Source organism: Sinocyclocheilus grahami, unplaced genomic scaffold, assembly GCF_001515645.1.
Source record: "Sinocyclocheilus grahami isolate Dianchi unplaced genomic scaffold, SAMN03320097.WGS_v1.1 scaffold111.1, whole genome shotgun sequence".
NCBI lineage: Eukaryota > Metazoa > Chordata > Actinopteri > Cypriniformes > Cyprinidae > Sinocyclocheilus > Sinocyclocheilus grahami.
Window position 1 is genome coordinate 1,106,336 of NW_015505290.1, and position 15,239 is coordinate 1,121,574.

Consider the following 15,239-nt stretch of genomic DNA (forward strand, 5'->3'; position numbering starts at 1 on the left):
TATTAAAAGAAAAATCATCTTGTAAATGTATTGTTACTATGTTTGAAATGCAATTTAATGTACTCCTGAATAACTTAATAGATCCAGATAAAAAAATAAAGTGTCACGTCAATTGAAACATGCATCACAAAATTCTGGTCCACAATTGTCTTTTACTGATTATGCAATAAACAAAACATTTAGTGTTAAGAATAAAAGGAGACTGGAGACTGCAGAGATAAAAGAGAATTACAAGAGCATAAAAGAAAATGTCTTTCCTATTGAAAAACAAGATAAAAGGTCATAAAATACTTGCAGGACTTTGTCAACAGGCTGACATTCATTTGAAAGCATGATGAAAACAAATATTGTCTTAAAACTACGCATTCATGTTCTAATGCCATTATAAATACTTGTAAAACTGGGATATAAATGATACATCAGCTTTGCATGATCTAAAACCGCTCATGTAGCAGAAAAATAAAATGGTTACCAGCTATGACATCTCACAAGCATGAATTACCTTAAGAATCTACCACAAAGAGAACTAAACAGAAAAAATGACCACTAAAAATATAAAAATCTATTGCATAATTAAACTATAAATCTGCTTTAACCTCTTTGAGACAAAACACCACAGCATGATTTTGAATTCCCTTTTTTGCACAATCTCCATCATTACTTTCAATCGCTCTTTTACAATTCATCTGTGCTGTTCAAGAGAAAACTTAAAGTGATGTAAGCAAATAAGCAACACTCACAAACATCCAACAGCGTTTAACCATTGAGCCTATGAGTGCACACAAAGAACTCTCATGTAACCGCTACACAACAAAACTCAAAAGTGAGAAGAGAAAAAATAAATTGTTCAATCTTTCATTAAAAGTACATATTCGTAAAAATGTTTTTTTTTATATTGCATGGACTGCTGGTATTCTGTCTTAAGAAAATAGATTATTGTGCGACTGTAGCTACAATACACACGCTTTGGGGAGGGGCATAAAACACAATGGAGGGTTTTTAGGTAAAAGTAGGGAATCCAGAGGGAGTGTGGGTGATTCTACGCATCAGCATCTGTGCGTTTTTGCATTTCACATTAAGGCTCTTAACTCTTGTCTGGTTGATGCCACTGTTAAGTTACATTACACTCGTCTGTCTCCAGGCCCTCTACGCACTGGGATGGATGGACTCCCTCTGGGCTCACTGGCGAGATCAATGGAAGGTGCAGGTTATCTAGTACATTTTTACAGAGAATATTAGGGCTTGGAATAAAAGGAGACAAGTGGAGGCAGATTTCAAGGATCGGGCAGGCGGGGGTCAAGGGGTGAGAGAGAGGGATGCAGTGTTCGGAATTGCTAAACACAGCAAAGCTCAGTTGACTTGGTCCAGAGCACGCAGGAGCTCCTCTCCCTGCAGCAGATGTTGGCGGTCCTGCACGGGAGCGTTGACTTCACAGTCGTAACGTGTTAGCTGAGGCAGCCCACCGCTGCTCTCTAAAGAACTGCACAACAGACGACTGGCCACATCTGCAGAATCAGAGGGAAAAAGACAAACTGATTTACAGACAAACTGTATATAACTCTAAAAATGCCAAGTGGTAAAAAGTACTAAAACAATTAAATAATTGAGTTTTCTTTGGGCTTCCTACATTTCTAACAATGGTTTGCATTTAAAAATCGATCAAATACATGGTACAGTGGTGATGATGGTCACTCACCAGAGGGCAGTATGAGAATGGTTTTGTTTCCTCCAAGCACACTCGATCCTTTAAGCTCTAAAACCTTTGCCCTCTTTCCAGGCTCTATAGCACTGTCCACACTCTGAAGCAAAGCACTCTGCAGGAGATTGGAGAGTGGCAATTAGTCTTACAGTTACATGGAATACAAATCTTCAAGAATCAGTTCACATGATGCTTCTCAAGGTTTTTTTTTTTTTCAATTATTTATCAGCCATGTTTTCAAAACAAATTTATGCAAAAAATAAATAAATTAATACTAAGTAATACTTTTTTTATAATTTATATAATAATTAAAAAACAATGACATTTATCTGTCCAAAATAATTTTTTATATTATAATAATTTTTATTTCATTGAGATATACGATATATATATAGTATATATTCTATATAGTATTTTTAAATATTATATATATATATATATATATATATATTTTTTTTTTTAATACTAACATAAATTTGGTCATAGTTTATGCACTTTTACTTAAAAGTGGGGTATGTATTTTTTCAAAAACACTGAGTCGGCCGAGTACCAAAACAAACTTGTAGCCAATCAGCAGTAAGGGGCGTGTCTACTCATGATTTGGAGGAGAGAGCACAGGACGGACATTAGCCGAGCAACAGAAAGATAGAGATGGTGGATAAAAAAACAAAAGAGGAAAATGTCTGCGGAACAAAAGAAGGTTTACGATAAGGCAAGAAGTAGGACCCGTGTAAATATCGGATCAGCTTTCCAGCGCTGGAGAGAACTCAAGGAGTGGAAGGCCTGCAATCAGACGCCGAAGTTGCTTTGTTTCTTCTCAATAGGTGAGTAACACCGTGTCTACATCCCCGCAACAGCTACTGTCTACACTGGAGACGATAAAGCGACCGTTGAAAATCTACACGTCAACACGTCATAAATAGAACGCAGCAGTAGTTTTCATGTCGGGGATTTGTCGTGCCGCGCCACATCCAGTGTAGACAGCATCATTGATTATAATGAGTTCTATAGTATTTTGTCATAAAAAAACAAAAGAGGAAAATGTCTGCGGAACAAAAGAAGGTTTACGATAAGGCAAGAAGTAGGACCCGTGTAAATATCGGATCAGCTTTCCAGCGCTGGAGAGAACTCAAGGAGTGGAAGGCCTGCAATCAGACGCCGAAGTTGCTTTGTTTCTTCTCAATAGGTGAGTAACACCGTGTCTACATCCCCGCAACAGCTACTGTCTACACTGGAGACGATAAAGCGACCGTTGAAAATCTACACGTCAACACGTCATAAATAGAACGCAGCAGTAGTTTTCATGTCGGGGATTTGTCGTGCCGCGCCACATCCAGTGTAGACAGCATCATTGATTATAATGAGTTCTATAGTATTTTGTCACACCGCTCGCGTCCAGTGTAGACACGTTGTAACATTGGTTTTGCTTTGTTTCACAGAACTAATCGGTGCCTGGGTTGCGTACGCATGTGTGGGGCGAGACCCTTTTGGGGTAGGGGCGTGTTTGTTTTGATGATTTGAAATATCAACATTGGCTACCAGAAATCACTTACCCCACCTTTAATCTTTACATAAAATATATTTTCATACTGACCAGTCCAACAGCCTCAGAAAGTGATGTCACTTCCTCCAGCTTCCTCTTACGTTGGGCGTTCTGGATAGCTAACATCTTTGGAGACAGCTCTCTGGGAAATTGGAGCAACGAACACAAAATCAGATAATCTACTAGTAGTGACATCTAAAGGAAGTCCAAATCCCTGCTCTATGGTCATGATAGAACTGTTTTTGGCTCGATTCTAATCTACTTGCAGTTTAATACTGATCACCAATCCGATACCTCTGCTAAAGAATTGATCTGACTGAGATTGCCAGCAGGAAGTCATGCCAGTGAGAGCTTTACCTGTTGTTGAGCTGATTGCTGCTCTGTGGGTTGGGGGACCGAGCAGGGGAAATGTCCCGACTGCCACTGAAGGGTGAGACAGGGGCATTGCACACCTCCTGCAGCAGGTGCAGGGGTGAAGGGGCCCGAGATGATGGTTTCACTGTGCTGCTGGAGGAAGAGGCTGGAGACGCAGGGGATGGTAAGGGCTGGAACAGGGAGCTCATGGCTGACACAGAGTGAGGGCCAGAGGGGAGCGGATCCAGTGGAGAGGGGATGCGCAGCTGGAAGTCGTCATCCATTGGGATGAATGGAGCCAGCATCTCTAGGTCGAGATCCTCCATGGCCTAGAAGTCGCAGATATTTTGTCTTGTGAAGTTTATGCAATGCAATATTGACAACAGAGAGAGATATTTCAGATAAAAGGTTACCTGGGAGCTAAAAGGGGTCTTTGCCTCGGTATCAATAGCAAACAGTTTCTCAACCAGGTCCAGTTTGAATTCAGAACTGATGTCTGAGTCTACTTGGAAACAGTAATCCATGGGGCTGTTGGGCTAAGAAAAAAAACACACTTGAACTAAGTCTTTGAGACACACAGGATCTCATTAATCATTAAAACGGAGCAATCCTTTTAAATGACTAAGAATAGCAGCTAAAAAAAGCAAGTGTTTATAGAGTCTTTACCCCCGAGGAGCCCAGTCCAGATGTGGAAGGTGTGTTTGTGGAGTCTGGACCACGATCAGAGGCAGAGCTGAAAGGGAAGTCCTCCGCTCCGGTCTCTAGTTTGTTCAGATCTGGGGCAGAGTCACTGGGCGTCAGAGGAGACAGACTGATGGGCAGCTTCTCGCTGCTGGAGGGCAGCATGACATCATTGTAGAGGGGCACCTCCTTCAGCAGCTGCATGTCAGAATCTGGAGGAAATTCAATTCTGTTCAATTATTATTGGTAGCACATCAAGGAATTGTGTGAATATTTTAGTGCTGTCAAACAATTAATCGCATCCAAAATAAAAGTTTTTGTTTACATAATATGTGTGTGTGTGCGTGTGTGTGTTGTGTATATTTATTATGTATATATAAATACACACACATACAGCATATATTTTGAAAATATTTACATGTATATATTTATATTCAAATAATTTATATCATATATAAATATATTTAATATATATACAAAATATTTTCTTAAATATATTCATGTATGCGTGTATATTTATATATACATAATAAATATACACAGTACACACACATATATTATGTAAACAAAAACGTTTATTTTGGATGCAATTAATCGTTTAACAGCACTAATATGTATTAGGCATATATAAATACACACACAGAGCATATATTTTGAAAATATTTACATTTTATATAACCTTTCTATTATATATATAAACATATATCTTATATAAACATAACATATTTTCTTAAATATATACATGCATGTGTTTGTATTCATATATACATAATACATATGCACAGTACACACATATTATGTGAACAAAAACTTTTATTTAGGATGCGATTAATCGTGAGTAATCATTTGACAGCACTAGTATATTTATAATTTTTATTTCTAAAACTAAGATTATGAATCCATATTTCTCAGTCTCAGAGGATTAGTGAATACCTTGAATATGTTTTAAGTCTATATAAGATTACATACTTAAAATACTTCATAGATTAATAGTTGCCATGGGGTTGCATTATTATATTATGGTACACAAACGTTTTGGGGCCAGTAAGAATTTCTTTTTTGAGGGATTTAGCAAGAATGCATTATACAGATCAAAAGTTACTAAAGATTCGATTTCAAATAAATGCTGTTCATCTGAACTTACTATTCAAAGAATCCTAAAATCAAATAATTTCTGAAGGATCACGTGACACTAAAGACTGTAGCAACAGCTGCTGAAAATTCAGCTTTGTTATCACAGAAATAAATTACATTTTAAAATATATTAAAATAGAAAACAGCCATTCTAAATTGAAACAATATTTCACAACATTACTGATTTTACTGTATTTTTGAATAAATACATGCAGCCTTGGTGAGCATAAGAGACGCTTGAGCATTTTTTTGGATAAACATTACAAAAATCTTACCAACCCCAAACTTTTGAATGGAAGTGTATGAGCTGTCAGTCGCTAGTAGACGTTCTTCTTCAACTTCTGGTTGCCTTACATTACTGGTGGGCTGCACAATGAGCCACAGCTATTGAACATTGCTGCTGTTACAAATGTCATTTTATTTTGACAATTACACTTTTTCGCTAATAAAAATTAACACTGTGGAGGGGAAGCATTCACGTAAGTTGCAGGAATATCATCTATGATTAAACAAGATGAGAATAATGAGAATGAGAATAAATATATGATCTTTGCTCATGTCACCTCTGACTGTCAGCTCTCATTTCATTTGCTGCAAGCCACGGTCAAAGTGAGCAAATCTTAATCTGTTCCATTTAAGCATGTAACCATCCTTCAGGAAGCACCTGAGTTGTTGAAGTCCAGAGAGATGATGGTGTCTCCTGCAGCAGGTGCCAACACAGTGAGAGCCTCAGGCTCCTCTTTCAGCTTCTCATACAGGTCAGGGCTCTCCATGGGACACTTAAGGCTTTCTGGCTTGAAGAGTTTGAGTATGTCCACCTCAGAGGCCTTATCTTCCATCTCCTGGTTCTCTTTCTCCTCAGCCTTGGGCTCGGTCATGGTCTGCTGCAGGGACAGGACAATGTCCCCCTCCACAATGCCACTGGACGGGACAGAATGGTAAGTTGAATTATGATCACAGACACAATTGTATAAACACTAAAGCACTTTTCACAATATTTTGCTCCTATAAATCCACTGGTCTACCGAAAATCCGTAAACTGGATCCATACCTGAGAACGTAGTTGACGCACACAATGCACTGTGGCTGAGAATTCTTGGGGTTGTAGATAACGGTGGCCTGAGTCTCCACCCACACAAAACCACCTTTCTTAGCCAGCATACGGTACTGGCCAGTGGTAGCCTGGCCCTTTGCGAACACTGGGAAAAATAACACACTCCAATCAGAAGTATTCAACAAGACATCTTTTGTAACAGTTTTGCACGTTAAAGTGAAACCTTTATCATTATATGGTATTAGGGGTGTAACGATTCACTCATTTTCTCGATTCATCGATAACAAACCCTGACGATGCATATGCATTGATCTTGCAACATGGATTTTAGAATCGTTGATTTCAGACAGTAATCGATTTAGAACGCCAAGAATCGAATGAATCGCAATTTCTATAGCGATTGAGTACTTTAAAATATATACACATTAAATTACTACAAGCACGAATTAATGGAGACCTTAAACAGCGCCTCACATCTCTCCATCACGTGCTCCACTATTTACCGCCTGTCACAGGATTGCGCTCACGCTCCGTTTGTAGCTCTCATGGACACATTTTCGAACCAGCCAAATTGAGCCAATGTGTGATCTCTTCTTAGTACTCGTGGCCAGTACTGCTAAAGTAAAGTAGTTTTAATTTCCTGTAGTTTTTCAATGGCTTTCATACCATTGGCATTACCTGAGCAGTTGAAGGATGCGCATTTTTGGACGGAGCCAAAACAATGTTAGTGTCTAAAAGCATACGCACAATTCCATCGAATGATAAATTACTTTAAATGTAGTTAAATCGAATGCATGAAGGAAACTGTTAAAATAACCACAGCATTAACAACAACCTTGAAATAAGAGGACGAGGTTTATCTGTCAATCAGATGCATAAAAGTTGCGTTCGTCATTATAGCAAACAGACATCGGGCATGTTTTCTTTCAGAATTATCATTCGCCGGTAGAGAGGAAAAGTTAAATGCTGTAGCATTTTATTTTACGAAAATAAGATAAAGAAGCTCACATCGTGCAAAGGTGTGACATAGAATGTTACCCTATACATTCACACTATGCTACACAATAGTTAATATGAAATGTTTCTAATGGCTGTTTCTTTAGTGAGATTTGTTGCGTATTGTAAGCTTAATATTAAGAAATGTGCATTGTGCACATGAAGTACTCCATATAAAGTTTAATTATAATTTTTATATCAGTAGGTTTTGAGTAATATGTCAGTAAATGGATTAATAGATTTGAACTATACTTAGTTTAAAATAAATGTATTTAAAATATATAACTTTTTTACTAGGGTAAACTTCTACATATTCCATATGTCATGCAATAGCATCATTAAACTTACATTGGACAAGAGTTTTTTTTTTGTTTGTTTGTTTTTGTCCTCACTCTCTGACTCCATAAAGGTTGCAGTGTAATATGCCCTCGACTATAAGCATATAAAGAATTAGGGGAATCATTTTAAGAATCCTGTGATTGCACTTAAAAAAAAACGCACAATCGAATCGCATCGAATTTAACTGTGAACGTTCTCGAATTGAATCGAAACCCTATGAATCGTGAAAAACAGCGCCTCACATCTCTCCATCACGTGCTCCACTATTTACCGCCTGTCACAGGATTGCGCTCACGCTCCGTTTGTAGCTCTCATGGACACATTTTCGAACCAGCCAAATTGAGCCAATGTGTGATCTCTTCTTAGTACTCGTGGCCAGTACTGCTAAAGTAAAGTAGTTTTAATTTCCTGTAGTTTTTCAATGGCTTTCATACCATTGGCATTACCTGAGCAGTTGAAGGATGCGCATTTTTGGACGGAGCCAAAACAATGTTAGTGTCTAAAAGCATACGCACAATTCCATCGAATGATAAATTACTTTAAATGTAGTTAAATCGAATGCATGAAGGAAACTGTTAAAATAACCACAGCATTAACAACAACCTTGATGAATCGAAACCCTATGAATCGTGAATCGAAACGATTCACTGTTTACCCAAAGATTCACAGCCCTATAAGGTATGCATTCTGTCCAGGTACTCACAGTTGTGATGTGTCTTGGTAAGGTGATCTGAATCCAGGGCATGATAGTATTCGTACACAGACCTGTTCAGCAGATCATCTGGCTCATATCCCATCAGCTCTGTGATCCTTTGGAAAAAGAGTGAGAGGTTTGAGTTTGCAATTAAGTAGCTACATGCTGAAACAACTGCCATTTCAACAAGATCTGGATATGAGAAGTCTAATATAGGGGTCTCAATCTTCGGTGTTCTGTAACCCATTTTTAGTTCTCATAACACCATATATTACATTTAACTTGGATCTGTATTTGGTCTTAATATGAACAATCCCGTGTCAATCCTGGCCACTGTTTGAGATTTTTTTATTATTATTATTTTAATTTTAGTTTAAGGTTTTAGTAATTCTGTTGTCTGCTTTTGCCATTTTTAAATTAGTTTTTGTTTTTTATAGAATTATTATTATTAATTATTACTATATAGCTTTGAATTGTGTTTATTTCAGGGTTTGTTTGTTTGTTTTAGAACATAGTTCAGCTCAGGGATAGTAACTAGGTATTGTAGTATGTGCATACAACATGCATGTACAACAGGGCAGTGGAAAAAAAAACTCCAACAACTTTATCTGCATCTCTAGCGATGCCAAAACTGAGGCGCTGTTACGCCTTCAGCAAAGGCTTCAAAATACTACTGACTTCTGCCACTAGGTGGTGTTGATAACATTTGTAAAAGTACAGAACACATGCTTTTGTGCTTTGGCCTACTAGACTCATTCTGCAGCATTGCTTTTATTCAGAGATGTCAACAACTGGTCAGCACGCACAGTATTCATTGCTAGGCACAGATACCATCAAGGCAAACCCAAATACATAAAACAAAACTAAATAGGGAAATAAAGTAGGGCAGGCCAAACCATTTACACTTCAACAAAACAAAAGGAAGAAAGAAAAGGAGCTGTGTGCCAGTCTGTCTACATCATTTTTTAGTTTTTTTCTGTTTGGTGTATGCATGCTATTTTTAACATTACAGCAGGAATGGTCATTTGTAATTTTAATGTGCAAGGCTTCCGGTTTCATTCGCTAGGAGTTATTTTAATTTTTCAGTTATGTTTTAAAAAGTCTGTACGCTGCTTTATACTGCAAACTTGTATTTTTGATGTTATTTTAATCTATTATGCTAATCATACACACACTGGTTTGTAGCACAAATAGTTTGATCTTTTATTGCACTTTGTTAATCTTTTATTTATTTACCTATAGCAGTTAATGAATCAGTAGTCTTGCACATCACAGGATATAGCTTTCTTGTACTTTGCAAAATAAGGTGGATATGAGGGCATTACATCTTTCTGCTAACCTTTCATCACAGTACGAAAACTTCATGTCCAGAGTGTGGCGGCTAAGGAAGGTCTTACTGTCCAGAGGCACCTCGATGTTCGAGGGATGAGGAATGGGCTCACAGATGAGCACAAGGTAGGTCAGAGGAGGCTCTTTAAAGCCAGAGTCTCCCGAACCCAAACTGCGCTCCTGCACACGCACATGACCAGCGCAGTGAAGAACCTTTAGCAGGAGAGAGAAGAGGGAAATGTCTGGTCAAAGTCTTTGTATAGCAGGTATGTCATAAAACTACTATAATGATGCTCTGTGCACAATGAGACTCAAGCCAGTTTATTTCCTTCTTCCTTGTTAAATTTCCTGTATACATGCAATGTCAAAAAAAAAGGAATGAACCATTTAAAAACAGCAAATCAGGGTAATACAAATGTTACCCTTCTAAAACAAAGAGCTAAAAATGTACCAGGAAACGGTAATGCTAGGGGGAAATTATATACAAGCTGTGGATACCAAAAAAAATAGTGATAGTCTGAGAAATCTCACCTTCCACGTAGCAGACTTGATATTGACAGTGCGTCCTCTGCTAGTGAGTGTGCACTTCATGCGCAGGAAGAAGCTGCGCTCTGTGTTTTGTTCCTTGGTCTTTTTGGATCCTAAACATGAACAAAAATTTGCATTATTGATGGCTGGTGTATTTTTTGCAGAAATATGTTGCAGTGTAGCATGTGTGAATTACCTGTCCTGTGGACCAGCATCTCTCTCAGCTCCTCATGGTCACATGGGTGTGAAAATTCAAAGATGCTGTGACCAGTCAGATCAAACTGAAAGAAAAGATGGTAGAGATAGTCAGCTACAACTTAAGCTTTACATCTAAACAGCAAAGAACAAAAATCAAACATTTAACTACCTGTGTGAGGCCCATGCTCTTGCTGACATTCTCAGAGAGATAAACCATGTCTCCATCTTCAGACAGGACCATGAGGAAACCCTCCAGTGCCTTCAGATAAAAGCTGTTCAGCTGACTCTCCAGCTCATTCTCCTTCTCTGAATCATCTGCAAAGCCAAACAACATCCTTTAGCAATCTATTAAGCATATGGTCATAGCAGCACATTAAGCCTCCTTCACACTGTCAGAAAATATAATATACTGAGTGTTACAACTTGTCATTAGGCCAGTACATATTACTACCTAAAAAGTACATTAATAGTATTACAGAACAACTGTAAAATTACAATACTAATATTGATGGCTGTCTTAACAGCAGGGAAAGCAAGCTTTACTTTAGTTAACAACAGCTGATTCATACGTGCGTCTTATTTCAAGTTTTCGAAAATGTGTTCTCAAATGCATGTTATAAGCGTCCCAAAGTCAGAGCAGATGCAGAGATGAGTTAGGGCTGTCAAAATGGCTGAAAAACTAAATTCATTTTATATATAATTATATTCGAATTTAAAATGCATAATTTCAGTTAGGGTGAAGAAAAGCTTTTGGCTTCTCTCCTGAGGCCACAAGAGGGTGCATCATTCAAAGCATAAGATAACATGACTATCTGCGAAAAAAAGTGCATAATGTTTAAAATTATGTTTATAAACCAATTATAAATAAGTTGCTTAAACAACTATAAACAAAACAGCATCATGTATGTATACATAATTAATACAAAGGGTGGTACATTTTTTATTTAAAAACACGAGATACAGTGGGATGGGAAAAAACCCGCCATGAAGTCTCGATACATGTTTTTTTCAAAGTTAAACTTGCATTAATTTTACATGGCTTTCTAAACATGCGGCTCTTTTGTGCGAGACGCGAGTGCAACAGTAATAGATGTCCATCTAGAAAATGCATGAAATATGTGTTTTGTGTGAATGGTTTGGTTTCGGTTTTGATGTAAACAATATCTCCTCCGCATTGATGTTCTCTTTTTCCACAATATTTTTAATGAACAACGCAGCAGCGCCGCATCTAGTGGTTTCAACTGGATAGGAAAACATTATAATGCAATGACACCTACATCGCCATCGCATCTTGTGCGCCGCTGATAAGGCTGCCTCCTTAACGCACATCTAAAAGTCGAATGCAACGTTTTTGCTTTCGAATGTGGATTTTAATTTTAAATTCGACGAATATTCGAAATTCTAATTTTTTTTTTTGACAGCCCTAGTTCAAGTGGAGCAGCATTTACTGCAAACAGGGCTGTTCCAAGACACTGAAAACATTGGATCATGAGCTGCTTGCGTGTAAACAAACACTTAATTAAATCGTAGCCTTTGCAATTTGATAACCATACTAACCCATTGCAATTTCGATTAATCATGCAGCCATAGTACATACAAGTATCTAAAAAGTGCATATTAGTACTAATATGCACCCTTTGAGGATTCTGCCTCAGTGACAGTGCAGATTGCACATTTTTCCCTCTGTTCATCAGCTCAGTGTTTACAGTATTTGTTTACAATATCTACTGGTGGCAATGTTTTGATTCCCATTTGAATGCGGTGTAACTATTTTGCGTATGTAGATGCAAACATTCAAGTCTGCGTACTGACCAGAGCTGAGCAGCTTCCTCATGCGCAGATAGCTGATGGTCAGCCTCATGATGGAGGCTTTGTCCAGGTGGGAGGTGACATTGTGTGGCAGGGGGAGCTTTTGTGCTAACTCGTAGAACACCTCGGACTCCTTTCCCCTGCGAGATCGCGCTGCATCCCTGGACTTCTCCTTCCTGCGCTCCGAGCTCACCCTGAAAAGATAAGGAAGGACAGTGTTTTGTTACTTTGTCTAGGTGTTTGACAAGAGAGACCTCCTGCGCTAGCGCTTGAGGGTAGCAGCAAGGTCAACTTATTTTAAATCTCTCATTTGAATGGCGCCAAAACTTGCAACGTCAGAGGCCAGAAAGATAGTTTCAATCTGACTGGCTGGTAAAAGGGGTGTGGACATGCTGTGACAGACACAGATACAACCCTTGGAACCAAGCCAACAGTGATAAATGTTGTGGTGTCAGACAGTTTTCAGTTTTCCCAACATAAACTTTTTAGCACATGTCAAGGAACAAATGTTTGCACACAAACAAGCCATAAAGTAACTGGTCTTACAAGCAAGCAAGGTCAGGATCTGGACAATAAACAGCTCATGGCCAGAAAAGAACCTCTTTCCTGACAAATAGGTCATCATGAAAAAGCTTTTTGCTAAAATGAGTCTCTATCTCATCATAATTTCTAAAGCAGCCTATCTATTACCCTTGGGACCTCTGCCTATTCTGTCACTGCCAAGACCAACTCCCACACATTTAACAAATGTTTCAGTTCACTGCAATAATTGAGGTCTCTGAAAATAAGCAAAGCTACTGGCAACAAAGAGCAACAAAGTAATGCACAATCTGTAACAAAGGCCACCACCTTCAGGTGATCATTCACGGTTTACCGATGTAGAAAAATGTTCATTGTTAACAAAAGCTGACACCTCAGGCAAATGGATTAAAATGCTGACAAACTTGTCTTTTCTTAATTCTAGGATTTCACAGAAAACTATCTTGAAGTGGCTTTAAGCAGAAAGTTAAAAGCCTCAGATATCCTCTGAAGCTAATTCAACAAAAACCCACATCTTTTATCTGTTTATCAGGTCAGCTGACAAAAGAGGTTAAGCCTCAAACAAGCTTGAAACTAGATATGGAAACATCATTAAAGAACTGGATTTAACCAACGTTTGCAATAACAGCACAAAGTTGTCATTGTCTGAAAAACAGCAGACCGTGTGGAGTGAGTCAATGGTGTTCTTCTGTTTCATTCGATCAGAAGCATCTGAGAATTAATGTTGCATTGGACAGTTACATTGCAACAATATGAAATGTCCTAAAGCATTGTGAGCAGCCGGGGGTCAAGATCCATCAGAGCTTCATTGTAGTGTTAGTTCATCTGCATGTATTGTCATCAACAGAGGCAAAATAACTCCTTTCCATTTTCAATTATAAACCATTAATGGCCAACCAACAAATTTCACAGTCTGAACACCACTCGTCTCAAAACCATTTATACAGTTAACAACTCCCTATGAAATATAATGCTTTCACTGCATAGGAACTTTGCCGCTTTTCTCAAAGTTAAAACAGTGCCATTTTTCTGGCATGCATACAACTATAATGTCATCTGGTTGATATTTTATTTCTCTTTTCTTTATTTACATATGTGGCCTTGAGGTGATATAAAAGTTATAAAAAGATTGTTACTTTTATATCATGCTAGTTGGATTACGTTACTGATTATGTATTTTACTGCAATAAACAGAAGTGTGTCATATTTATTTTTCTATACTACAATGCATTAGGGGAAGCATACATTTATAATAAGCTTTTTAAAAATTCTGAATCAAACCGAATTGTTCTGAACTTGCAAAAAAGGCTTCTGAATTAAACTGAATACCCACAGATTAAAACACACAACAAATGCACAAAATGACGCAGATTTAGGCCTACATTCATTTTGCCCTAGTGTTGTCAAAAAACCCGGTACTTCGGTACCAAGTCGGTACTAAAAAAATTAAAATGTTACGGTACCAGGTTTTTTAAAGTGCTGGTGGTACCGAGTACCCGGTCAACCCGGTTCTTGATGTGCTATCTGAAAGGTGCGCAGATGCGCTCTCTTCATAAAAGCACTGAGACATGGCGACCTCAAAATTAAGAAACATCAAACTAACAAAACACTTTAAAGACACCCAGATCAAATGAAAGAGTTCAAAAGCAGGTAAGTTTAATATTTAGATCAGTGTTTCCCATACATTGATTTATTTGTGGTGCCCTCCACAATGTCAAAACTGACCGCCACAAATGCGGGTGTTTTTATATCACTGTATTTCTGAAGGAAACCAACTGTCTTCAGAAAATGATGGATGTCATTTTCATTGCATCTTGCCTGTAATGCCTGATAAAGCAGCGTTTGTGAGCTGAGCACTTATTTGATTACAGCCGTTACTGGGGAAACCTAGATCTCATAGAATGAATTTGCATATATATGCCGCCACAAATAGAGTGCAAGTCTGTGGGAAACACCGTTTCTGTTATGAATATTATTCAATATTTTAATTTGAATGTCGGATTGAAATGAACGCTGCTATTAGAATCGTTAGCATAAGCGCGGCTAATGCTAATATAATGAGCAATCAGAATAAAGTATCTTTATTAACTATTTAATACTAACTTTTATTAGGGTAAAAAAACAGGAGGGCATGATGATATTTAATATTTTTACACACCAGAGGCTTTTATGCGTGTTAGAGAATGTACAAATTGTTAACATTGTTTGCGTCAAAGCAGTCAGAAAAGCAGTTCTGGGCTCTTTTTTTTTTTAGCTAACTTAGTTGTTATTCTTGGCTGAATAACTCTAGGTTTTCAAAAGCCCTTTAAAATTAAATATGTACACAGTTTGGATTAAATGA

At 37.9% G+C, this 15,239-nt stretch overlaps 1 protein-coding gene across 1 annotated transcript in view; it reads right to left on the reverse strand.

Moving 5' to 3' along the window:
• Positions 1-258: 258 nt before the first annotated feature.
• hif1ab (hypoxia inducible factor 1 subunit alpha b) overlaps positions 259-15,239 on the reverse strand; it is a 21,095-nt gene continuing 6,114 nt past the window's right edge. The window contains exons 2-15 of the mRNA XM_016277388.1: positions 12,362-12,552; positions 10,719-10,864; positions 10,548-10,632; positions 10,355-10,464; positions 9,834-10,036; positions 8,504-8,610; positions 6,463-6,610; positions 6,076-6,332; positions 4,263-4,489; positions 4,010-4,132; positions 3,600-3,925; positions 3,294-3,384; positions 1,697-1,814; positions 259-1,505 (exon numbers count right to left, since the gene is read on the reverse strand). Coding sequence (XP_016132874.1) covers positions 1,351-1,505; positions 1,697-1,814; positions 3,294-3,384; positions 3,600-3,925; positions 4,010-4,132; positions 4,263-4,489; positions 6,076-6,332; positions 6,463-6,610; positions 8,504-8,610; positions 9,834-10,036; positions 10,355-10,464; positions 10,548-10,632; positions 10,719-10,864; positions 12,362-12,552 — 2,287 coding nt within the window. The 3' untranslated portion in view covers positions 259-1,350. The remainder of the gene's footprint in view (positions 1,506-1,696; positions 1,815-3,293; positions 3,385-3,599; positions 3,926-4,009; positions 4,133-4,262; positions 4,490-6,075; positions 6,333-6,462; positions 6,611-8,503; positions 8,611-9,833; positions 10,037-10,354; positions 10,465-10,547; positions 10,633-10,718; positions 10,865-12,361; positions 12,553-15,239) is intronic.